Here is a 26,169-nt window from a genome sequence, read left to right as displayed (position 1 = left end):
TGACTCACCCTTCCCCTCCCCCAGCCCTGACCCCTACAGCCTACTTTCCGTGTCTGAATTTGCCCCCTCCGGGTGCCTCACATAAGTGGAATCCTACGGCCACTGTCCTTTTGTGTCTGGCGTAACTTCACTCAGCATAACGGGGAAGCTTCGTCCATGTTGTAGCAGGTGTGTCAGAATAGCTTTCCTTTCCGTGGCTGAATAATATTCCGTGGTGTGTGTAGCCCACGTTTGGTTTATCCATTTATCCCTTGATGGAGACTGGGCTGCTTCCACACTTGGCTGTGTGTCAGGACATCTTTGACAAACCGAGGTCCTGGAGGGGCCTCTGGGGACCACTTGCCTTCCAGCCCGAGGCTGGGGGTCGGCCAGGGGAGGAGACCCAGGAGCTACAGCTGCTGAGGATCCCTGGGAGAGCCCCCCACCTGCAGGACTGAAGCCCGGGCAGCAGGCCGGGTGCCCCTGGGCTGGGAGCTTTTCAAAGGGCCCCGACGGAGCTGGGTGCTGGGAGGGGTACGGGAGCTGGTGGCGCCCAGCGAGGGGCGCTCATGCATCTTTCCTCACTGGCGCTCTGGAGCTGGCCCACCGCCTTCTCCCTCCCCCAGCCCCACCCCCCCAGCCTTGGTCTCTGGAGGTGAGGAGGCCCACACAGGGTTAGGTGTGACTCAGGGCACAGGGGGTGGGGGGAGCGCAGAACCCCTCTCCCTGTGCTTCACCAGGATGACCCAGGCCCCCCAGCCCAGGAGCCCTGGGTCCTCTCCCTCTTGGGAACCTCTTTCTTACGGGGAACTGCAGAGGACTGGATGCCTGCGCCGGTGAAGTTCACGGTTATCCGTGTCCCTTCCCTCGCTGCCCACAGGTGTGCTTCCGCCTGGTTGTTGGTGCTGGGACGGACGTGCAGTTGCGCACCGTCTTCTGTTTATATTTTATTTAATGTTGGGTGCGAGTGCTGCGCGTCTCCAGCCAGTATCACTTTCACGATTCTTTAATGCCTGTGTGTGTCCACTTCTGCCAAGGGTGGGTCTTGGGGTTGTTCCCAGCGTGTTGCTTTCGTGGATCATGTCATTTTGATCATCTTTGCTTTCTAACTTTTTAAAATTAGTATTTGTTTGAGGTAAATTCCAGAAATCAGAATGACCTGGTCAAGTAATATGGATAAATGGTGGCTTCTTCCTGGGGTCTTGGCCCAGGCAAGGCCCTTTTCTGTGCCTTCTGAGTGGGTCAAGTCATCTATCCCTCCTCCCACCACGAAGTGAGTACTTCTAGGATTCCCAGTTTCCAGGTGAGGAAGCTGAGGAACAGAGAGGTCATGTAGTTGCCCGGGGCCACACAGCTGGGACCCAGGTGGGATTGGAACCCAGGCGGGCTGTCCCTGAAGCCTAGCTTTAGCCTCCGCTGGTATGGCGTCTTCAGAGGAAAACATTTTAATTCAACACTTGAAGTGACCACTGTAGCTAGAGGCTTTATCCACACGCTCTCCTAAATCTCCACATTAACCCTAGAAGACGATGTTTTAGTTTCCTGGGGCCATTGTAACAAATTACCGCAAACTGGGGGGCTTAAAACCACAGAAATCTATTTTCTCACAGTTCTAGAGGCCAGAAGTGTGAAATCAGAGTGTCAGCAGGGCCGTGCTCCCTCTGGGGGCTCGAGGGGAGAATCCTTCCTGCCTCTTCTGGCTCCTGGGGGCTCCAGGCGTTCTTGGCTTGTGGCCGCATCCCTCCTGCGTCTGCCTCCGTCTTCACCCGGCCTCCTCCCCTGTGTTTCCCTGTGTCCTTTCTCTTAGAAAGACGTTGTTCTCCCCTTTGTCTTATGAAGACACCCATCTTTGGACTTAAAGCCAGTCTTAAATACAGGATGATTGCGTCACAAGATCCTTAAGTAATTACATCTGCAAAGACCTTATTTCCAAATAAGGTCATATTTTGAAGTTCTGGGTAGATGTGAATTTGGAGGGAACTCTACTCCGCCCACCACAAGTCACTTCACCTCTGAGCCTCCTGCGTGTGGGACAAGCACGTAGCTCTCTGTCTTATTTTTAGAACGTGCTCGTTGCCTGTCTGGCAATAAAGACTCAGCCCAAGGTGGGCGATCACGAGAGTGTGACATGGGAGACAGCAGCACAGCTGGGCCCAAGTCCTTTTGTTTCTGGTTCCAGAGGAGGGTGGGCACAGCGGGACACTTTGAGTGGGGGCCTTGTGCTCAAGGGCCTGGCTGTAGCAGCTGTGACCCGTGGGGACGGTCCGCCGTCCAGAGAGCACCTCCCTCGCACTTTCTCACGTAAGGGCTGGCGTGTCTGTCCCCGTGATCCGGGCCCTGTTCCCTGAGCGTCTTCCCCCAGTTTGCTCATCTCGTCCTCAACTACAGCTGGACAACGTAGGTAACATTATAGATGGGGAGGCCGAGGCACAGGGACCGAGGCTTGAGGCCCCAGGGCCGGTCAGGAGGGGCTTGGCTCTGCAGGCGGTGGGGAGGGGGGAGTGCTTTTCCTGCTCTCTGAGCATGTCTGTCCCGGTCGGCCTCAGGTGGCACTGCCAGGAAACATGATGGGGCCGTGTGGCTCTCAGCGGGGCGTCCCCAACCTGAAGCCTGGACTTAACATCTTGCGTTAGTGTGGTACATTCATTACAGTCAGCGAATCGATACAGATAACATTATTTTAACTAGAGTCCACGCTTTATCCTAATTTCCTAGTTTTTACCGAACATCCCTATCCTGTCCCCCGAGCCCATCTGGGACCCACCTTACGTTTAGTCATCACGTCTCCTTAGGCCCCTCTGGGCTGGGCCAGTGTCTCAGAAGTTCCTTGTCTTGGTGGCCTTGACTGTCCTGAGGAGGACAGGTCAGGTGCGTTGAGGATGCCTCACTGTAGAGATTCGGCTGATGTTGGGGCTTTTGTAGAGTCTGTTTTGTGGGGTGTATGATCACGTTGAGGGTGGGGAGTGAGGAGGACACAGGTGCATTCCCCAGGACACTGGGCACTGGGGGCCCTGACTGCTCGGGCATCTTTCCCGGCTCCCTTCTGGGGCTCAGAGCCTCCGCTCCCCGTAATCCAGGTTTGGGTGGTCGGGAGGTGGCAGTTACGATGCCGATTTTTCTGATTGGTGTTTGGAGGCCCGAGACCAGCCCCGGACCACAGCAAAAGTGAGAGTCACCCCGCACTGCCCCATTCGAGTGCAAACACATGCTTCCAGCTGTCCCGCAGCGGGGTCCAGAGTTGGTCGAGAGATTGTTCATCACACAAACACTGATTGTGTCCCTACTGTGTGCCGACCCACAGCCGGGTGTACAGGGCTTCAGGGCTGAGCAAGGCGGTCACGGTCACTGAACCCCTGGAGCCCAGAAAGTAAGGAGGAGATGCACGTTACTTGGAACAGACGTCCGAGCACAAGCTGCTCTGTGCTAGGACAGAGAGCACCACCCAGCCCACCCAGCCCGGGGGTGGTACCGCTGAGGAAGCCGCACGCCTGGCGGAGCTGGCCTGCGAAAGAGTGGGACGGGACCGTGTCCCAGGCCACACGCACTCCCCAGGCAAACGCCAGAAGCAGGAAGGTGTCAGAGGGTTTGAAGGGGGATGGCGGGTGGGCAGACCTAGGACTGCTCTGGCCGGATGGGGCTGGAGGAAGCTGGGGTTTAGTCATCTTCGGGGACAGGAGCGCAACACAAGGGTAGGAACCAAAGGCATTCGTTTGGCTAATACATCTTGAGCAGTTTTCAGAACCGTGCTGGCTCCGTACTTTTAAAGGGAAGGCCACACGGTGGGATCCACCCCGAGGTAGAGAGTGGCCAAGGCTCAATATCTTAATTTAGTGAGGTTTAGTGTTCCCACCTGTGAAATGGGCCTGTGGAGATCCTGGGGTGTCCCTAACCTCGCCACCCCTGCGCACCCTGGAACAGAGCCCGACACACAGCAGGCGCTCTCTTCCCCTGGAGGAGAGGCCCAGGCCAGAGCTGTGCTCCTGTGTGACTTTTCATTTGTTCGGCAAACGGTCCTTGAGCGCCTGCCACGTGCCAGGCACTGCACTGGGTCCAGGGACACGGCAGCGACAAGCACGGCTCCCCTGCCTCCACGTACAGGGGACAGAAATGAATGTGTGAACACGGGACCCGGGCTGGTAGACTTTGTGGTGAGAGCTGCAAAGGGGGTTGAACAAAGAGGTGCAATAGAGGGACTTGAGGTAAGTGAAGGCCTCTCTGTAGTGCCGACACTGGAGCCAGCCACGCAACGCAGGGAACAGTGTCTAGGCAGAGGGAACAGCAACAAAGGCCCTGAGACCGGAACAGGCTTGGTGAGCTGATGAGCAGCGAAGAGTCAAATGTGGTTGGAATTGGGGGCAGGGGCGGGGGCCAAGCAGGGGGAATGGAGGTCCCTGGGACAGGCACGGCCATGGGAGCTGAGCGTTGTATCAAGAATGTCTTTTCCGAGTAATCGGAGGCACTGGAATCACTGCAGAGCAGCGGTCTCATCCTCCACTGCACGCCAGGATCACTCACGGTGCCTACAGGAGGGGGCAGCCCTGGTGTGCTGCCCAGCGCCGGGATTTAGTTTGGAAGAAGCTCCCCAGGTGATTGTCCTGTGCAGCCTGGGGTGAGAACCACTGTCTGGGGCCCGTGCCCTTGCTTTTCTGGTGGGCCTGAGGTATAGACTGACACCCAAAGGTGACAAGGGCCAGGCTAGCTTGACTGGGCTTCAGGGATGCAGGCTCCAATCCAGGGCTTGTTCTGGAACCTTCTGAACAGATCTCTGACCGGGAGAAGGGCTCGGGGGGCTAGGAGACCCCCAGCCTACTCAGAGGAGGGGTGGGCTTTCAAAGCCTGTTCTAAACGCTGAAGCAGATGGGGCTTAGCTTGGCCCCGCCCCTTCCCGGGGGAGAGCTGTCGGCCCTCCTGGCTCACGCCAGGAATTTATTAAACCCAGCACCTGCCTCCTTCCAAAGGAGGGAGGGAGGGCCCGCGGCTCGGTCCCTAACTGGGGCCCACCCGGGATTAACCTTTGTCTCCTCCTTATTCTCGGGGCTCCACGGGGTCAGGAATCACGCAGCCTTACTCATCCCTGGAGCCCTGTTCCCGGCTGTGGGTCAGCGCACAGTAGGGACACAGTAAATGTTTGCGGAATGAACACCCTCTCGACTTTCACTAAGATGTGGGACCCTCCCAGGCCTGTCCCTGGGTGGCCGGGGCCGCTGTGCCCTCTCAGCCCCTCGGCCCAGTAGGGAGGTCCACTCCTGCCTTCCCGCATCTCCTGCCATCCGCTCAGCAAGGCTCTGAGGACGATTGCTCATGCCCCCCCGGGTAGGGAGGGGGAAACCGAGGCATAGGGTGGTGAAGCTCTGTGCCCCAGGTCACACGGCTAGAATGTGGCCGCGCTGGGGCCCCGAGGGCCTCGGGAACTGACCGGGCACCCCGGACACGAGGAGCCCCTGCCGCCTGGTGCCGTGCCTGCAGTTTCCTCCAGGCCTGGCCTGGGCGAGGTGCTGCAGAAGTGTTTGTGGAATGAAGGCCAGACGGAGCAAGGCGGGGACGGGACACGGAGGTGGGGAGGTGGGGCTGGACCCGCCGCCTGGCTCTGCTGCTCTCAGTGGACAGGGACCTGGCACTGCTTAGGACTCCCGGGCGAGGGCCGTGTTCACCAGTTATGAGCTGCTGCCACGCGGCTGGCCCGGGCCTGTGGAATTCCTCTCTGCCTCCTGGGCCGTGGTTCCTCAGCCTCACGGTTGGGGTGTAGACGTGATTCTGGGCCAGGACGGAGCTGCCCCATGTCCACCTCTGGCCGTCCCCCCCCCGCCCCCCGCCCATCCTAATGCTTCTGCCTCACGGGCTTCGCGGGGCCCGAGACAGGTGGGTGTGAAGCTGGCTCGTGTGACCTGGCTGAGGGTCTTCAAGCACTCCCTGAATCAGTGCTTTTTGTTTTTAACTGTGAAACAGGCAGAGTTAGACCCCACCCGAGTCAGGGCTGCTGCTGGAGGGGAAGAGGCGTGCCAGGAGCTGGGACTGCGGCCCGGGGTGCGGTGCGCACGCAGACGTGCTAAGGTGCGCACGCAGACGTGCTAAGATGCGCCCATAAGCTTTCTTCCCTTTTGGAATGGCTTTGAAATTTTATTTATGACCGTGGGCCAGGCCTTCCACGGCCAAAGCAAGAGTAAGTGATCCTGGTGTCCACCCTGAGAGGTCACTGACTTGCCTGGGAGTCCAGCACACAAATGGACAGCTGTCCTCAGTCTGTCCCAGGTAGCAGGACGGACCTGCGGCCTGGCGAGCGCTTGTGGCATCAACGCCTACCGTGGGCAGCCACGCCGGCTGAGGGCGGGGCTGGGCTTCCGCCTGTCCCATGGGAGTTTGGGAGCTGAGTGGCCCTGCGGAGCTGTCCTGGATGGCGGGGGACAGGCCTTTTGCCTGGCCACCTACTGGGGAGGGCTGGCCCCGAGAGCAGGTGCCTCCTTAAGCTGTGCACCCTAAGCGCCCTGCTTGCCTCACCCCAGCTCCACCCAGCTGGGTGGACACCTTTCCTGGGCTGAGGGTAGGCCCTGGGAGGGGCTGAACTGTGAGCCAGCCGCGGGCAGCATCCGGGCCGCTGGGGACTAGCCTGGCCCTGGGGGGTGGGTCTGGGCCGCACAGCCCAGCATCTACATGGGCCGAAGGCTCAGACCAGGCGCTGTGGGACAGGAAGGGCCTAGCACTGAGGACACCTGTCCTTTTAGCCAGAGCCCCCTGTCACAGCCACCCGCCACAGCCGGCCTCGGCTCCATGAGACACACTCTGAGGGCCCAGCCGTGGGCTTCCCACCTGTGGGTCAGAAGGGTGAGCCGTGCAGGGGAATACTCTACGGCTGTGAAAAAAGGACCGACAGCTCTGTCTGAACGGATAGAGAGCCATTTCCAACTCTTGCAGTGAAGTGAAAAGAACAAGGTGCAAAACAGTGGCTCTGTTGCCACCACCTGTATTGGAAAAAGAAGAGGCACATGCCTGGGAACATATTTGCACGTATATACATAGAATATTCTGGAAGGAGACACAAGAAAACAGTAATCATGGCTGTCTCCAAGTGAAGAGGTGAAAAAGAGCTGGGTGGCTGGGGAGTGAGGTGAGAGCAGGACTCAGATGGACCTTCCGGAGTCTCTTCCAGCTGCCCGTGTCTCTGGCCTGGGGAGACCAGCTCGACCCCATTGCCCAGGACTCTGTGAGGTTGACTCCCAGCTTCCTGGGCTCCTGCGACCACACGCTGGGCCACGCTCCTCAGTGATTCAAGGGAGAAGGAGTGTTCCTGGTGGCGTTCCCATCCCCCTCCCTGCCTCTCCAGGCCTGTACTCCGAATTCTCCCCCCGGCCCTTTCACTGCCTTTTTACTGTCTCGCCTCCTCAACTTGATCAGACCTTTCCTGCAGCAGGAATGCCCCGCCACCCCCATTTCCCCATGCCACCTCCTAAATCTGTCTATGTCCACCCCTCCTCAGAAGATGTTTTATTTCTCTTTTAAATTATTTTATCTTTTGAATGTGTAAAACGTCACGTAAAATGTGCAAGAGAATATGTAGTAATAAGTCAGGCTCCTCTCACCTCCCTCCCAGCCACCTGCTCGGAGGCAGCCGTTGTTGCCTCCCCGGCTTTGGAGCGCTCTGCTGTCTAGCTGCCCATCTGCACCCCTCTCAGGCCTCAGCTGCCCACAGCTGGCGGACACGTCCCTATCCTCGGGGCCCGGACTCCCCCAGGTGCTCCCCGGTTTGCCCTGGATAACGCCAGCCACCTCCTTCCTCTGGGACTAACTGGGATCTCCTTGCCTATTTGCACATGAATAACCCCAATATCCTATTAATAGCAGTAATAACTACTAATAGCATTAATAACGATTGGCCCCCTGCTGTTAGCCAGGCTGCCCCAGACACCTTCTGCCTGATGTCACATGTCCTGACGAGAGCCCTGCAGGTTATGGGTTAGTATCTAGGGCGAAGGTTCAAATCTTTATTCCACCAAGGGGCCCGCCACTTGCAGCCTCTTTGCAGCTGAGGAAACACAGGCTCAGAGAAGTTAAGAAGCTTGCTCAGCCCGCACAGCCGGTGAAGGGCGAACTGGGGAGACCAGTCCTCTGGCTCAGGTCATCCTCGAGCCACTTCCCGTGGCTCCAGCCACGCAGATGTGCAGTGGAGCCCCTCGGGACAAAGGAAACCACCTGCTCCCAGGCACCTGCTCTGAAGTACCCAAATAACGTCTCAGTTAGTAACAGCTCTGACGGTGGTTCTCAGCTCTGGGGTATCTTGCCCCCCACCAGGTAGAGTTGCCAGATTTAGGAGGGAAAAAAAACATAAAATGGGATGCCCAGTTACATTTGAATTCAGATAAACGAGGACTAATTGCCTAGGATACGTACGTCCGTCCCACATGTAGCATGGGACATATACTAAAACAAATTATTTGTCCTGAATCTCATCTGACAACCCTGCCCCCAGGGGACACTTGGCCATGTCTGGAGACACGTTTTGTTGTCACCGGTGCGGGAGCTACAGCATCTGGAGGCCAGGAGGCCGGTCAGCCCCCTTCAGAGCACAGGACGGCCCCACCACAAAGAATAACCTGGCCCCAGTCGCCAGCAGCGCCGAGGCTGAGGACCCAGCGCTACACACGTCACGCGTTTCCCGCGGCTCAGGCAGGCATCAAGGGCTTTGTGGATTTTCTTTGCCTTCAGTTCTCCGTCATCCTCTGAGGGCAGGCCTACTCTTTTTTTTTTTTTTTAATATTTATTTATTTGGTTGCACCGGGTCTTAGTTGTAGCAGGCAGGCTCCTTAGTTGCGGCATGCATGTGGGATCTACTTCCCTGATGAGAGATCGAACCTGGGCCCCCTGCATTGGGAGCGCGGAGTCTTATCCACTATGCCACCAGGGAAGTCCCCAGGCCTACACTTGAGTCCATTTTAGAGGCCAGAAGACTGAGGGCTGGGGCCAGGGCTGCTTGCCCATCACACAGTGGAGACTTGATGGAGCCGGGCTGGCCCCGGAGAAGCCTTCCCAAGGGGCTGGTGTGAGGAGGAGAAAGGCCCGCCCACCAGGACCGGCAGGGCTGGTGGGGAGGGGAGGGACTGCGGAGTCCAGCAGAGGCAGGGAGGCGGTTGGTTGCTGTCGGAGAGGTGAATACACTTCCCACTTGGCCGTGGTGAAGCTTCTTGCTCTCTGTCTCCTCCTCCCAGCTTCTCTCTTCAGTAGCTCATCCCTGACGCAAGCTGGGGCTTTTCCCTTAATTAAAAAGAGATTTAAAACATCCACTGCCATCTCCGCTGGGCCCGGGCTGCCGAGAAATGGTAAAACCCCCATCCATCCGCCCTGGCCTCGTTCGTAATAATGCAAGGCTTTCCCCTTAATTGGAATTTAAAAAAAAAAAAGAAGAAAAAGATTAAGTGCATCTGGAACCCTCGGAGGCATTTGTCCATTTGTGTTTTTTGAAAGACCTGCACTAAATCCAGACACCCGGTCATCTCCGAGGAATTAGTGCCAGCCCCAGTCTCCGCCTGGCCCCAGGGCCTTTGTGTGTGCTGCTGCCCACCCGAGAGCCCTCCCTGCCATCATCTGCTGCTTGCTCCTATCACTGACCCGGGCTCTGCAACGGGTTTCTTTGCTTCCTGGCCCCCAGGAGGACAGGCTGTGTGTCAAATCCCCTGTGAGTTCTCTGTGCCCCAGGGTGTCCATCTGGAAGATGGGCCTCGTTGGAAGGACCAAATAATCCCTGCGAAATGCTCACACAGACCCTGGCCTCCCGGGAGCCCTGTTGTCGTAGATCATCCATGTGGGCCCCTCCCGACAATGGCTTGGATCAGAGGGGACCCTCGTTATTTTTTCCAGCCTACTCTGAACTCTTTGGGGTCCTGGTTTGCTGCTGGGGCCTGAAGCAAGAGGCAGAGGAAGTCAGTGTGTGATGGGAGAAGCAGAGAAGTATCTGCTGAGACGGTCTTGTTCTCTGCTGTGTCCCCAGCACCTGGAACAATGCCCAGCACACAGTAGGTGCACAGTAGCTGCCTGTGGACTGAGCATCTCCCCTGGGCCTGGCTCTGTGCTGCGGGCTTTATCCGTGCGCTGCAGGGGAAAGGAAGCATCCCCTCACCCTGCAGTTGAGCAGGCCGGGCTCGGGGAAGTGACAGAAGGGAAGCAGGAGGACCGAGACTCAGATTCGGTTTTTCCTCCTTCCCGAGCCCGTGGCCCTTCCAACCCAATGAGGAGGAAGGGTCTCCTTTGAGTGTTAAGTTGGAACCAGGAATATCTTTTCAGAGTCACTCCACAGACAGCTGTGTGACTGCAGGGATGAGACAAGGTCCCTGACCTGCACGCAGAGGGCGGGTGGTGCTCAGAATTGGCTGCGTCGGTGAATAAGTGCTAAGGTTAGAATATCATGTTAATAATAACAGCTTGTGTTTCTTGAGTGTGCACTGCAAGGCGGGTTTTGTGGTTTCCTCACCTGCGAAATGCGTGTAACAGTCAGACCCCTAGGCTGGAGTGAAGGCTTCAGTGTGGCTCTTAATCTTCTCAGCGCCCCCTGGAGGTGGCGAATATGAAGTACCCCCATTTTTGCAGGTGAGGAAAGGAGGCCCAGAGGTGGAGACCCGCCAGTGGAGGAATCCAGGTGTACGTTCTGGCCTCCCACTGCACTGTGGGTCCGGCAGGGCCACTGTGTGATGGTGCCTTGGGGAAGAGTGGATATGGTCCCAGGGACGTGGTCCCAGGCAGGGTCTGCGAGCCGGCACCAGGGTGCTGATCGAGCGCCATTTTAAAAAGAGCCAGCAGAGGGCGCCCTTAAGCCACGATGCCTGCTCTTGGCGGCCTCTGGGTGGCTCGGGGGCCGGGAATGGTGCGGTGTCCCCCGTGCCTGGGGCATCCTGAACAGAGGATAGGCCTGGCTCAGGGCTTCTGAAGGATGAGAAGTGGTGGCTGATACCGGAAGGAGTGAGGTGGGTGCTCAGGCCTGGGAGCCACCTGGCCTCTGCGTGTCCTCAGACACGTCACCTTCCTTCTCCAAGCCTTGGTTTTCTCGCTGGAGAATGGCCATGACCCTAGCGTGCAATCCGAGGGATGGTGTGAGGATTAATGTGGACTCCGCCCAGAGCCTGGCACGGGGGGTGCTTAAGAAGGGGTGGCTCATCTCTGTGGGAGGCGGCAGCAGTGCTCACCTCCCCCGGTGTTTGACCCCAGGCCACTTCTCCCACACTGGGCAGCCCCACGCCCCATACCTTGTATTTCATTCCTACAAGATTGGTATCAGAGCTCCATTTTTCCAGCCGTGGATACGAGGAAAGCCGTGTGTTCCCCGGTGCCCTAGCTCGGGGGGTCCCAGCCCTGCTGTCAGAGTCACCCAGGAACGTTTTAAGGTCCTGGTGGCCTGTGTAGCACGGTGAAATCTGGCCCCCTGGAAGCAGGGTCCCCCCCCACCCCGGGATATTTTTTAAACTTTCCAGGTGGCCGCAGTAGGCAGCCAAGATGGAAAACCACTGCCCAGGAGCGGGGCATGGGCAAGGGCCGAACCAGGTTTTCAGAGGCAGTCGGCCTGGCCTCCCATCACAGCCTCCGCCTTTCCCCCGTGGGAAAGTGGGCGCCAGGAGGCCAGAGAGCTCAGGCCCAGCTTGTTCCGTCTCCACAACTGAGACGGCGTGTGCCCCAGAGCAGGGCCTGGTTGAGGCGGGTGACAGCTGCCAGCCCGGAAGGCTTCCTATGCAAGCCCCCCATCACATGCCCAGTCAAAATCTTCAGCGGCTCTGGGGCCCTGCTTCCTCCCTCCTGGGGCCCTGCCCCCTGGGATCCCAGCCAAGCCCTTCCCCTCAGGAAATGGGCTCTCACTGGCCTGAGACGGGCACATAATTAACAAATAACCATTCTGGCTTTAGCACAAATGAGCTTCTTGTCTGGGGCAAGGCTGGCTTTTGTTTTTAATCCCTAAAGTCGGCTTTATCTCTTGAGAGCTGCTCCCTCGTGCTCAGCCACCTCTGCTCTGAGGCTGGGGGGCCTGGGGGGTTGAGAGGGGCAGGAGTCCTGGCCCCCTCCTTTCCCGCCCGCTCCTCCCTCCTCCCTCCCCCCTTCTCTCCCTCCCTCCCTTCTCCCTCCTTCCTCTCTCCTCCCCCATCTCCTCCTCTCTCTCTCCTCCCTCCCTCCCCTCCCCCCTTACCTCCCCTCTCCCCCTTACCTCCCCTCTCCCCCCTTCCCCTCCCCTCCCCTCCCTCCTCCCCTCTCTCCTCTCAGCCTCCAGCATCTCTCCAGGGCCCACCAAGCGACCTGATGCTTCCTGATTAACAATGTGGGCTTTGGGGCTTCCCTGGTGGCGCAGTGGTTGAGAGTCCGCCTGCCGATGCAGGGGACGCGGGTTCATCCGGGAAGATCCCACATACCGCGCATGGCTGCTGAGCCTTTGCGTCACAGGGACTCCCTAGCGGGGAAACAGGAATGGAGTTTCAAGGACAGGCAAGCTGTGCTGACTGTATCAGTTACCTACTGCTGCGTAACAAAGCACCCCCAAACTTAGTGGCTTAAATATTTATTATCTCACAGTTTCTGGGGGTTGGGAATTCAGGGACGATTTAGCTTGGAGGTTCTGTCGCAGAGGGTCTCGTGAGGTTACAGTCAAGCTGTCGGCTGGGCCTGTGGTCTCATCTGCAGGCTTGCCTGGGCTGGCAGACTCACTTCCTAAGTGGCTCCCTCCCACGGCTGTTGGCTCACCACCTGGGCTTCTCCTCAGGCTGCTTGAGCATCCTTACAACGTGGCGGCTGTCTTCCCCAGAGCGAGAGCACGAAGGAAGTGCGGTGTCTTTTATGACCTCTCCTGAAGTCACACGCCATCCCTTCCCTCTTTTTCTAGGCATTAGAATTCATCCTCAGTCCATCCTCAGTCCTCTCCCGTGCTGGACAGGAGGGGAATTAGACTCCACCTGTTGGGGACATACTTGAGAACCACCACCCCAACCCTACAGTGGTCAGGGAGCACTCTCCCAGTGGAGGTCAGGGAAGGCCACCCCACTGCTCGGCTCCTCATGTTGGCTAGGGGTTCAGATACTTGAGCTGATACAATCCAGTCTGGGGCTGTTTGGGGGGGGGAAAAAACTCCGCAGTGATGGGACATAAGAGACAAAGATGTAACTACCCAATTCAGCAGTGCCTGAAGTTGTTGTGTTTTTTTTTAAATTTTATTTATTTATTTATGGCTGTTTCGGGTCTTCGTTTCTGTCCGAGGGCTTTCTCTAGTTGCGGCGAGCGGGGGCCACTCTTCATCGCGGTGCACGGGCCTCTCACTATCGCGGCCTCTCTTGTTGTGGAGCACAGGCTCCGGACGCGCAGGCTCAGCGGCCATGGCTCACGGGCCCAGTTGCTCCGCAGCATGTGGGATCTTCCCAGACCAGGGCTCGAACCGTGTCCCCTGCATTGGCAGGCAGACTCTCAACCACTGCGTCACCAGGGAAGCCCCTGAAGTTGTTTTTTATTTAAAATTGAAAGCACCCCTACTTGCTCTGTCCCAGGCAGAATGCTAGCTTCAAGGGACACATGGCTGAGTGAGTAGAGGCTGTCCTCCAGACGCGCACAGTAAAGGGAGACAGAACTAGTCGTTGCCATACAGTGAGATGAGCCCTGGAAGACCTCAGACTGAAGGAGCGGGGTCAGATACCCGGGACATCTTCCCCCACAGAAGAGCGTACTGTGCTGGCTTTTGCAGGATGAGTAGGAGGTCACCACCCTACCAAAGCAACGAGGAGCACTCCAGGCAGGCAGGGCGGCCTGTGCAAAGGCACGAAAGGGCTGGGGAGCCCAGGGCATTTGGGGGCCTGTGGGCATTTCGGGGCGTGTGGGCAGGTGGCAGGGAATGAAGCTTCAAAACGAGTTTGGGCCAGACCGTGAAGGCTGAAGGCTGGGCTAAGAGGCTGACTCTAATTTATAATCAGCATTTCCCAAAACGTATCTCATGACTCATGGTCTTGTGAGATGGTAACAGGTGTCCCTCCAAAAACAGACATCAAGGTTATTTAAGTTCAGGAAGCCCGGGTTGAAGCACAGTGAAAGCAGCTTCCTTAGTGCAGGACTTCTCAGAGCCTTTAATTCTCTAACATGCATGGGACTCTCCAAGAGGACAGAGTAGATGGGATTCGCAGACTCATTTGATCATGGAGCCCCCTTCCTGAGGGAGTCTGAGGAGGCCAGTGTTGCAGGGGACACACTTTTGGAAAAATGCTAGTTGACAAGAGCTGGTGAGAATTCTGAGCAGCTGCGAGGTACGATCTGTTTGTTTCTGATGCTGTTTGGAGGGCGGGCTGCCGAGGGGTAAGCCAGGGGGCGGAGAGGCTAGCTAGGGGCGTGAGAGGGGGGCGGAGAGACGAGGGGTAAGCCAGGGGGCGGAGAGGCTAGCTAGGGGCGTGAGAGGGGGAGAGGAAGGATGTCCCAGGTATTAAGGCGGTGGAATCTGCGGGCTTGGTGGTTGATTAAACTGGCGGGAGGGTTGGAGGGCAAGGAGGACAGGAGGACTGTGGCCGAGGCTCTGGTTTCCAGCGCATGGTGACGGCTTTGACTCAGATGGGGAGAATAAGGAAGGGGTTTGGCGAGAGTACTTTTATGTCAGCTGGAGATGAAAACTGGGCTGGGCTGGATTACCTGGACTGAGTTTATGGGAGAGAGAAGAGAAGGAATTCAACAACTTAGAAAACATGGACAGATTCCTTGATTAATGCAACGTAGCCAGATGGACGCAAGAGGAAACAGAAAATCTGAATAGCCCCGTCTCTATTAAAGAAACCAAAGCGCCCAAAGAAAATTCCAGGCCCAGACAGTTTCTCCGGTGAGTTCATCACTCTTAAGGAAGAAACGATACTGATCTCACGCAAACTCTCTCAGGAAATAAATTGTGGGAGAGGTCACTTCACACATGGCTATGATTCGGACAGGTCTGGGTTCCGGTTCAAGCCCGGTTGGTTTCATCCATTCAGAGCCGTGTTTTGAATACCTACTGCGTGTCACACACCCAGGTCACAGTAGTGAACAAAGCAAAGCAAACTCACGCCCTCGCCAAGTTGCGCAGGGTCGGAGGGGTCATTGCGCCGCCCTGAGGCGCAGTTTCCTCGCGTGTGGCGTGGGGACACCGTGCTGGAGAAGGGCGGCCGGCAGGAGTGGGGGGCAGTCCCCGGCAGCCACTGATGCTTGTCTCTCTGTCGTGTGTGTACGTGTGTGTTCCACGGCCTGCCCTCTCAGGCTTAAAAATGTGTGTCAGCAGCAGCCACGATGAGGCCCCCGTCCTGAGCGACAAGCACCTGGATGTGCCCAACATCATCATCACCCCGCCGACCCCCACGGGCGTGATCCTGCCGAGGGACTCCCGGAGGGCAGGTGAGGCCACCCTGCCACCGTGCTAAGCCAGGGGGTCTGGGGGGCCCCCTTCCGGGCTGTGGGTCTGCCCCCACCCCCAGTTTATTAAAAATTTACACTCGGCTCTGCGTACACTCCACCGTGGGCCCCTCGCCGTGGCACCAGCCTCAGCAATAGTGGTACGTTAAGTAATTAGCTAGACAGCCCCTGCCGGCAGCCGGGCGAGTGATGGATGGGGCTGGGCGGGCCCACGGAGGTGACGGACGGAGGTGCCTTCCCCTGCAGCTGGGGAACTGGGCCCCCGTCCTGCCGGCCGCCGCGGTTCAGCCGGACAGGACAGGCTTGGAAACTCCCCCGCGCCCAGGCTGTGGCCGATCTCCGCGCCTTCCGTGGCAGCGCACTGCAGGGAGGAGAGAAGGGATGGGACCGTTCCCAGAGAGAGGGTGAGAGGGAGCCGCCCAAACTGCTGTGTCCCCACCCCCGGCCCCTTTCTGGACACTATCGGAGCCAGTGGGACATTTTTCATGAACAGATTTATTGCTGCTGTTGCGAATAATACAGTAAGTCCCCGACACACGAACGGGTTCCATTCCGAGAGCGCATCCTGAAGTCCAGCAGAGCTAGCCTAGGTACCCAGCTAACACAGTTGGCTAGATAGTACCGTGCTGTAATAGGTTTATAATACCTTTCACAAATAATACGTAAAAAACAAACAAAAAATAAAGGCACCGTTTTTAATCGTACAGTACCGTCCCTTGAAAAGTACAGTAGTAGAGCACAACACCTGGCACCCAGGGGCTGGCAAGGACCGTCAGCAAGAGGAGACGGAGGGCCGGCTGCAGTCTCACTCGTGCCTGACGTTGACGGCACAGGTTCTGGTTTCTTGCTGGACTCAAGTCTAGCTACTCTCTTGAAAAAACGGTCCAGCGATGTCTGGGTAGTGCCGTACCAGCTACATCACCGCTGCTTCTACACTTGCTTCCGTACATCCTGGGCTTGAAATAAGGATGCTGTACTGCTGTACTCTATACAGTTCTGTACAGTAAAGTACACAAGCGCACAACCACTTGTAGAGGATGCACACACGTGACGATGTACGCCAGACACGTGAACTAACTTACGTGATTGGACGTGCGAACGCACGTTTGCATCTTTGAAAGTTTGCAACTTGAAGGTTCGTATGTAGGGGACTTACTGATTATGATCATTTTTTCCTTGAGGTCTCACAGTAACTCTGAGTTAGGTCCCGTTTTCATCATCCCCATTCTGTAGATGGGTAAACTGATGTTCAGAGAGGTTGAGACACTCGCCGTACAGCTGGTACGTGGCAGAGTTGGGATTCAGACCCAGGCCGTGAGATCTGGAGCTCGCGCTCTGGACTGCCAGGCTAGACCTTGTCTCAGTGGCTACCGTCATTCAGCCAATCAACCGTCGTGACGCGAGCCCTGCCTGGCTCCTGCAGAGGACACGGGCCTTCAAGGCTGATGTGGGACTGGTGGGAGACAGTGGGGGACTTGGGGAGGCTTTTCCAGAAGTTCTCAGTTTGGATGTCAGCTTGCCCACCAGGGGGAATGAGCTGGAGAAGCCGTCGGGCTCGGGCCAGGCCCCGTGTGGTTACTGGAGCTGGGCCATGCACAGTAGTGATAGCCATTGGTCACAGTCCTGTGTCACCTTTTCAAGTGCCCGGCACTGGGCTAAATGCTTTCCACAAATCTTATTTAATTCTCCCTCCAACCCTGTGGGCTGTGAGTACCACCCTTATCTCTAGTTTATAGCTGGGGAAACTGAGGTTCAGAGAGGGACAGCAACTCACCCAAGGGCACACAGCAGGGTGGGAGAAGAGCTGGGTTTCTGCTTCAGCGTCTAATCAGAGAGCTGAGTGTGGGCAGCCGAGGCCCTGGTCCTTGGCTCTGCCATTACGCTCCCTTCTCTCTCAGTGCCTCAGTGTTCTCATCTGTAAGATGGGATCATAACCACCTTCCCTGCTCCTAGGGCCAGTGTGAGTGCCGAGGAGACTCATGGTTACTCCTCAGGGTCCGCAGGGTGAGAGCCCAGAGGCCCTGAGAGCCCACGGAGTCCCAGGGTGGAATAGTGCCGAGGGACCAGCCCAGGGGACCCCTCCTGTCCTGTCCGGTGGCAGAGCTCAGGCCTGACCCTCTGCTTTTCCCCATGTAGAGAGGGAGGTGTAGGAGAAAGGGCACAGGCCTCGGAGGCACAAAACCCTGAATTTGGATCCCGGCTCTGCCACGCGTTAGCGTGTGGTTTTGGGAACGAGGCCTCGGCTCCCCTGTCTCACAGAGAACAGCTGTGCCTCAGAGAGGCCGTGAGCATTCGTGACAAGGAAGGTCAAGGGCCTCACTTCACAGCCCGCACGCGGCCTGTGTCCTTGGTCTTCTCACCAGCGATATTTAGGGCAGCACTTCCTCCAGGGCTGTGGGCTCTGAGTGGTGATCAGATACCTGGGGCTCCCCCCACAGTGAGGGACTGGAGACAACCCTGCCCTGCCCAGACTACCCTGCTCACTGGGGGAAGGTCACCTCTCTCTGGGTCTCAACTCCCCGTCTAGAAGCGGGGACCTCCCGCCCAGCCTCGGGCCTGAAGGCATCTCCAGACAGGCACTCAGAAGAGGCCAAGCCAGGGGTACAATCCCAGGGACCTCAGCCGGAGATCTGGGGGAGCTCGGTGCTGGGTGTGGGCAGAGGATGGGTGGGAAATCCCGTGGGACCCAGGTGAGACCCAGCATCACTGGGGTCCCCTCTCAGAAGCGGCTGACACCAGTGCCGTACGCACAGGGAGCTGGGGCGTTGGTACAAAGCAAGGCGCCCAGAGGCACCGGCCATAGAGCTCCCAGAGAAAGGGGCCTGGCTGTGGTGGTGGGGTCCATCCAGATGTTGACGCCCCCCTCTGTCTCCTAGTCTGGCTGGAGGAGTCAGGGTCGGGCCCGGAGGATGGAGAAGCAGACCCTGAGGCCTGAGGAGAAGGCACGCGTGGGTCGGGGATCTGCCTGCACTGGATCCTTCCCTGGCTGCCCTTCGCTTGGCGTGTCCCGGGGTGCCTGGGACAGATGTGCTGAGAACGCTGGCTGGGAAGACAGAGAGATTCCGGCACTGGACCAGCAGAGGCGTGGCGAGAGGAGCGAGGAAGCGGCCCTGCCCTCGTCCAGAACGACATTTCCCAGGCCCCGTTGAGTGGACCGGACCTCTGATGCCTACATATTCTTGCCGACCGCGAGGCACAGTGACGGCCATCTGGGTACCAGGGACAGGCTTTCTTCTAGACAGACTCCCAGCGGCCTGGGCCATGCAGATGGGTGCCCAGGAGGTCTGCACATATAAGGACTTCTTGCAAAGGGCTGGCTTCATTTTTTACAAGTTGTCTTACCGACATTGAAACAGTCCAAAAAGTGATTTATAATTTCTTTTTTGCACTGTAAGTAAAGACCCCGTGTAACGAGCAGTGGACCCTGCTTCTTGGGCGGGCAGAGAAGGTGGTGCACACCCGGGTACACAGGTGGGCTCCAGAGAATCGCTTATCGTGGAGGGGCTGGTCTGGCTGGTGACGGGTCTTTGGATGGTCTTGGCCTCTTGATTTGCAGAGTGTCCTGTGCCGCCTCATTCTGTGGCCAGCAGCTACTGGAGTGCGTCCTTGTGACAGACGCACAGAGCACGAGCCAGGCCGTGCGAGAGCATTCTCAGCTTGGGCGTGTGGGCCAAGCAAGTCCCACGGCCAAACCCCACGTGGGTGAGCTGGGCGGTCCCATGGCACAGGAAGGGATGGACGTGTCTATTAAAGGGAGTGAGAGACGGGCTGGGAATAATAATCCAGTCTCCCGGCATAGACACTATTATTATCCCCATTTTACAGATGGGGCACTTGAGGAACTTAGAGGCTTAGATCCCTTGCCCAAGGCCATCAGATAGTAAGAATTTGAACCCAGACCCCATACTCTTTTCTTTTTTAATATAAATTTATTTATTTATTTTTGGCTGCGTTTGGGTCTTCATTGCTGCACACGGGCTTTCTCTAGTCGCGGCGAGTAGGGGCTACTCTTCGTTGCGGTGCACGGGCTTCTCATTGCGGTGGATTCTCTTGTTGTAGAGCACGGGCTCTAGGCGCGCGGGCTTCAGTAGTTGTGGCACACGGGCTCAGTACTTGTGGCTCGCGGGCTCTAGAGCACAGGCTCAGTAGTTGTAGAGCATGGGCTCAGTAGTTGTGGCTCACGGTCTCTAGAGTGCAGGCTCCATAGTTGTGGTGCACGGGCTCAGTAGCTGTGGCTTGCAGGCTCTAGAGCACAGGCTCAGTAGTTGTGGAGCACGGGCTCTAGAGTTCAGGCTCCGTAGTTGTGGCGCGTGGGCTCAGTAGTTTTGGCTTGCGGGCTTCAGTAGCTGTGGCACGTGGGCTCAGTAGTTGTGGCGCGCAGGCTTAGCTGCTCCGCGGCATGTGGGATCCTCCCAGCCTAGGGCTGGAACCCGCGTCCCCCGCATTGGCAGGCGGGTTCCTAACCACTGCGCCCCCAGGGAGGCCCTGACCCTGTTCTCTTACCATCCCCACAGAGCTGCCTCCCAGCACATATTTCTCGTTGATTGTCCAGGCAAAGCATCCCTTTCCGCCTGGATTCCCAGTGCCCCTCATATCTGCTTGGATGTGACGCTGACACTTTGTCCCCGTCCTTTTCCCTCTGGAACCCAGGGGAGGCTGGGTCTCGGGGCTGGGTGCTCGCCCTGAGGGCTGGCTCCGTCCACAGCTGGAGGAGCCCACACACCTCCTGGGCACCACTCAGAGGCCTCCAGCCCACTTAGCAGCCTGCCCTGGCTCATTGCCACTTCATCCAAGGCTCTTAGTGCCCATGGCAATGGGAAGAGGGCTGTGAGCTGGAGGCGAGGTGGAGGGGCGGCCATTAGTGCCCATGGCAATGGGAAGAGGGCTGTGGGCTGGAGGCGAGGTGGAGGGGCCGGCCAGAGGCTGTGCAGCCTTGGCGTGCTGGCAATGGGAAGAGGGCTGTGAGCTGGAGGTGAGGTGGAGGGGCGGCCATTAGTGCCCATGGCAGTGGGAAGAGGGCTGTGGGCTGGAGGCGAGGTGGAGGGGCGGCCAGAGGCTGTGCAGCCCTGGGGTGCTGGTTTGGCTTTCGTGCAGGGCCCAGGCGAGTCCCCTTGGTCTCCTGGAGAAAGAAAGGTATTGAGGTCCCAGGCACCCACACCAGTCCTGGGCTCTGGGCCTCTTGAATCTGGAGGCCCTGGTGAAGCCAGCCCGGGTTACGCACCCCAGAACGGTGCCGGCTGAGTGAGGGGGACCCTTACTGGTGACATCTGCACCCCAGGCTGCAGGAAACTCCGTGATGCTACTCACTGCCCCTGAGGCTCTGCCTTCAAGCAAGCTGTGTCTCCCCGTGAGGGAGGGGTGAGGTGTAGGGGGCCTGCTCCGTGCAAGCTCTAGGGCATGACATCAGGGGGCATGGGACCCCACTGCAGCCCCAGCATCCCTCTTAGGAGCCGTGAGAAAGATTAGGGGTGCAAGGGTGTCAGCCGGAGTCGCATGGTGCTGTGTGGCCTTGGGAAGCCGTTCAACCTCTCTGAACCTTTTCTTCACCTGTAAAAGTGAGGGTAACAGGACCTCCCATGTGGGGTGCACATGTGGATGAAGGAAAATGATCTACATAAAACCCCACGTGGTCCCTGGCACAGAGCAGACAGTCAGTAAATGGGAGTCACAATCACACAGGGCACCAACCTCCCTGGGCCTCCATTTGCTCATCTGGGGAATGGGCACAGTTCTACGGGGATGTGAGGAGTCTGGGAGACTGAGGGTGTGAATGTGGGGTGGGTGGTAAGAGCAGGGTACCTGGGACCACATCTGCAGGGGCAGTGCCCCCCCCTTTATGTGCCAGCAGGATTCTGCCGCCGCACCCGCACCTTTCTTTCCAAGGGCTTCCTTCGGTGCAGGAGCAGTTGGGGTGCAGGCTCTCAGGGCCGCCTGGCAGTACCCCTCACCCACTGTGGATGGGAGTTAGCGGGTAGCTTCCCCACCTTCCTTGTCCCTTGTGGGGGCCGTGAGGCAACCAGTGCTTCGCAGTGGGGAGCTGGTTCAAATCCAGATCCCGTCGCAGGGTGGTCTGAGGTAGGGCCTGATGCTGTGCATCCCTAACCAGCTCGCAGGGCGGCAGTGCTGCTGGCTCGGGGACACACTGTGAGGCACCCGGCTTCCTAGCTGCCCCAGGTTCCGCAGGGTCTGAGCCCCGGGGGCCCAGCAGCAGAAACCTTCTCCTTATCCTGAATTGGCCCCTGCCTCCTGGGGTCCATCCCCGGGCTCCATGTCTCAGCTGGGTGACCTGGAGCAAGTTACTTTGCCTCTCTGAGCTTCAGTTTTCCCCAGTCTTCAGATGAGGGTAGTAACTAGGTTGTTGGGAAGATGCAGCGGATGACCACGCGTACAGAACCTAGAATAACGCCTGGCACAGGGTCTAAAAAGCCCTCTAGAATGTTAGTAACTATGCTGACACTTGCAAAGCTGTATTTGAGAAGGTCTACCAGGAGTAGTTTGTGGTCACGACCTTGTGGGGTTGTTGGGTTCTACGTGGACTTGACTCTTCATGAAAGGTCAGGGATGCCATATAGCTGGGGGTGGGTGTCTCTTCGGGGCTGGTCTAGAATGACAACTTGTTTTGAACTCTAAACATGGCTCTCTGATCCTTATTTCTCTAGTCTGTTCTTCCTGAAATACATTCTGGGGGAATGGTTACTAATGTCTGCAGTTTATATATATATATATAATTTTTTTTTTTTTTTGTGGTACGCGGGCCTCTCACTGCCGTGGCCTCTCCCATTGCGGAGCACAGGCTCCGGACGCGCAGGCTCAGCGGCCATGGCTCACGGACCCAGCCGCTCCGCGGCATGTGGGATCTTCCCGGACCGGGGCACGAACCCGTGTCCCCTGCGTCGGCAGACGGACTCTCAACCACTGCGCCACCAGGGAAGCCCTGCAGTTTATTTTTCATGTATTTTTAATGCCAAAGCCACACATACAGATGAAAACGACCAACAAAAAAGTTTTGTTAAGTGGCTCCCCGCAAAGTGTGTGTGGAGGAGTGGGGGGAGGGGCAGAGGTCACTGTCAGTAGCGACCTAAGAGGAATTAACAGCTCTGGTCACCCACAAAGGCCGTTACCCCTAACCCCTGTGCGTCGCGGAGAAGCTCCCAGATTCCAAGAGGCGAGGGAACGTTCGGGTCCTCGGTGTGGGATTCGTGCTACATGCCTCCGGGAAGGGAAGCTGGGAGGCGAGAAAAGTGTGAAAACAGATGGAAATGTAAGTTTTTAATGACAGCGGCAGATGGCAAAAAGACACAAGAGTGTATTCGCACCATGTCGGAGGCATTTGAGAGCCCCTGGCTCAGCCGTGATGTGCACCGTGCGACTGGCGGGATGGCTCCCTCGCCAGACACTGGTGGTCGGGGAGCGGCAGGGAGGGGCTCGCAGGCCCAGGGATGGGGCTGGCGGGGGGGACACTGCCAGGCTGTATGGAGCCACAGGTAGCTGTGGTCACCTGGGTGGGGTCCGGAGGCACCCCCGGACCTGGCTTTTCTGGACACTGGCAGACAGTCCATGGGCTCTGGTTTCAGACCGTTCCTCCTCTAGATCCCCGTGGCTGTGCCCTAGGTGCCACAGCTCTGCTAGACGTCTGCTCCCAGCCTCCAGGTGAGTCTCCTGCTGCCAGACCGAGTCCCACCCCCACTCCATCCCCCAGAGTTCTCTTTCTAAACTGCGAATCGGCGCATGTCACTCCCCGACCTGCATCCCTCACACAGCCTGCCACTGGGCGCAGGATCTGGTCCAGGTCCTGGTAGCAGCTTACACAGCAGCCCTGGAGAACTGGCCGCCGCCTGTCTTTCCTGCTCCACTCGTCACCGCACTCAACAGAGAGAACACCGTGAGGGCTGTCGTGAGAAGAAACAACACTGCCGCTGCGTGCAGGAGCCCCCGCTGTCTACACGGCTGCATCAGACGCAGCTGAGGATTCACCTGTGTCAGTCCCGGCCCACCTCTCAAGGGCTCAAGGGCTCTAGGAGATGAAGGATGGAACGGGTACCCGTTGAAGTGGCTGGGCCCCCACCAGTGGGAGCCGCCAAGGGCCAGAAACAGCAGGTGACGTCAGGCCTGCGGGGCTCATGCTGTCGCCTTGCCTCGGAGACCTCAGAGGGGCAGGGGGTGTCCACGTCCCAGGAGGAGCCGTACTCTCTGGTGGGAGCCCAGGTAGGGAAGCAGCCTTGTGGTATGATCGGGGCCCTGCTCGGTAGGTACCACCGCATTGCCCCTTTCAGCTGGGGCCAGGAAGGGAGACTTTCCGGAGGAGGTGTTTTCCATTCTGCGTTTCCCTTTTGCTGCTGTGACTGTAATTCTAGATGGGAGGTACCACCAGCGGCAAGTCACTGCTTCTCCTAAAGTCCCCTGGAGACCACAGGAGAGTGGCTGGCCTCCCAGCCACGGCCGAGGCCTGAGCCCCACCCGGAGGTTCCGATTCCCTTGGTCCAGGTGTGGCCGGGGATCCGGCAGATTCTCCTGCACAGGCAGGGCCGAGAGTCCCTGGAAGGTCTCGCCCACCTCCTCGATTCTTCGCTGTAATTAATTCTTTGTTTTCCTGGACCACTGTCTCCTCGCTGTAAGAATATCGCTCCCCCGTGGCAGAGGTTCAGACCTCTGAGGTAGACGGACCTGGGACTGAACACAGATGCTCTGTGCAGGGGGACCACGGGCCCTGCCCAATGTGCTCAACCCCACGATCATCGAGGTGCATTGGTGGGCGGGGCCCCGTGTCTGGGGCCCCGCCCCTGCAGAGGACGCCAGTCCCCCGAAAGCGCCCAGTTTCCACGTGGGGCTAGTGGCTACTGTCCTGGATCAGACAGCTACGGGACATTTCCAGCATTTCAGAAAGATCCACTGCTTTACAGTCAGGAGGCCGGCTTGCTGACTCATTCGGGCAGCACTGTTCTGTGGCCTAAATTCAAATGTGACCAAAAGGTATTGCAGTGCTGACGACCCTGAGGGGGACACTCGGTTAGGTGCCCCGGGGGAACCTGGAGGGGAGACTTTTTAATTTTATGTTTTTTTTTTTTTTTTTCCGGTATGCGGGCCTCTCACTGCTGCGGCCTCTCCCGTTGCGGAGCACAGGCTCCGGACGCACAGGCTCAGCGGCCATGGCTCACGGGCCCAGCCGCTCCGTGGCACGTGGGATCCTCCCGGACCGGGGCACGAACCCGCGTCCCCTGCATCGGCAGGCGGACTCTCAACCACTGCGCCACCAGGGAAGCCCTCATGTTGATCTTGAGCACTTGGCTGCGGGCTTGTTGGTCAGGTTTCTCTGTTTTTCCCTGTTTCCATCCTGTTCTCTTTAGAAGGAAGTGGCCATGGGCGGCCCGCACTTCAGGAGTGATGAGCTTTATCACACCATCTGGAGTTCTGCCCAGGAGATGTGCCCCTCCATCCCGATTTATTTTGTCCCCACCTCTTAATTCCTTACCACAGGGGTCATCTAGCTTCCTGGGGAGGCACTGTTCCAACAGGAGATGATGGTGCAAGGGCCCCGACTACCCCGTCTAAAGTACCGCCCCATCCCCCCTCCCGCTTGACTTTTCCTCCTGTCTGTTTCCCTCTCTCCTTCCCCGACTTTCAGAGGCCAGGCCTGAGGATGGGCTATCAGGAGTCCTCTCTGGATCCTGGGAGCAGCTCAGGGCCGGACTGGATTCACTTCCCTCCCCAGTTTTGCAATTATAAGAACTTCCTGGGGAGCGTGTAAAGTGTGTGATTACTGAGTCAGAAAGCCTGGGTCTGGAGCTTAGGGAGGGGCATTTAAATCACAGTTTTCTTGAGGAATAATAATAATTTAATAATAATAAAACATATTGTAAAATTCACCCTTTCAAAGTTTACAGTTCAGTCAGTAGTTTTTAGTATGTTTAGAGTTGAACAACCATCACCACTGTCTAATTCCAGAACATTTCCATCCACCTCAAAAGAAACTCCATCCCCCTCTCCCTCAACCCTGGTAACCACTAATCTAGTTCCTGTCTCTATGGGTTTACCTCTTCTGCACAGTTCATGTAAATGGATCATATATGGTTTTTGCATCTGGCCTCCTTCATGCAGTATAACGTTTTCAAGGGTCCTCCACGTTGTAGCATGAACCAGTGCTTCGTTCCTGTCTGTGGCCGAATAATATTCCGTAATAAGTATGGACCCCATGTTGTTTATCCAACCCTCAGCTGATGGACATTTGGTATTTCCACCTGCTGGCTATTGTGATTTGTGCTGCTTTAATAAGCCCCCTAAGGACCTTGGTGTCTCTGCTCAAGTTTGCGATTCCAGGACGCCACCATTTTGCAGTGTGTAAAGCTGCACCCCCCTTGTCTCGTTCTCCCAACAGCCCTGCAAGGTAAGCAGCGGCACTGTCCCCACCTTACCCATAAGGACACCAAGGTACCGGGCTCTGCTAGCTCTCCTGCCCATTCTGCTGAGGCCTCTCTGAACCTCGGCTTTCCAGCCAGCTTTTTTCCTTTGCTCTTTTACAAAAAGTTTTGCGAAAATCAGCGAGGGAAGCCTCACCCAATTTGAAACGCAGAAGATATTTGCCAGTCAGGAAAACATTCCCGCATCAGTCAAAACCCAGACAAGCTGGCACACACTCTCTGCAGATGACTGAGGGAGCTTCTATTTTAGGAGGGGCCAGGTGGCCTACAGCTTCCCCTCCCCCCAACCCCCCTGGGTACTCCTCTTCCTACCTTGCTTGCAGATGAAGAGACTGAAGTTCAGAGTGGTCACGTGCTCTCACACAGCATCCCGAGGGATCTTTTATTTTCTTTGAAAGTATTTGTCTTT

At 57.5% G+C, this 26,169-nt stretch overlaps 1 protein-coding gene across 6 annotated transcripts in view; it reads left to right on the top strand.

Moving 5' to 3' along the window:
- C20H16orf74 (chromosome 20 C16orf74 homolog) overlaps positions 1-18,759 on the top strand; it is a 28,715-nt gene extending 9,956 nt beyond the window's left edge. For 4 of the 6 annotated variants that reach the window (XM_067718219.1, XM_067718220.1, XM_067718223.1 and 1 more), the window contains 2 exons: positions 15,193-15,327; positions 18,222-18,759. In XM_067718219.1, the coding sequence (XP_067574320.1) occupies positions 15,193-15,327; positions 18,222-18,280 (194 nt within the window). In that variant the 3' untranslated portion in view covers positions 18,281-18,759. Of the gene's footprint in view, positions 1-13,394; positions 14,223-14,363; positions 14,783-15,192; positions 15,328-18,221 lie in introns of those variants that run through there. The other 2 variants (XM_067718222.1, XM_067718221.1) reach the window with 2 other exon arrangements.
- Positions 18,760-26,169: the final 7,410 nt, after the last annotated feature.

Source organism: Pseudorca crassidens, chromosome 20 (assembly GCF_039906515.1).
Source record: "Pseudorca crassidens isolate mPseCra1 chromosome 20, mPseCra1.hap1, whole genome shotgun sequence".
Classification (NCBI taxonomy): Eukaryota; Metazoa; Chordata; class Mammalia; order Artiodactyla; family Delphinidae; genus Pseudorca; species Pseudorca crassidens.
The sequence above is the reverse complement of the archived record's forward strand: the minus strand, read 5'-3'. Positions and strand labels throughout refer to the sequence as shown.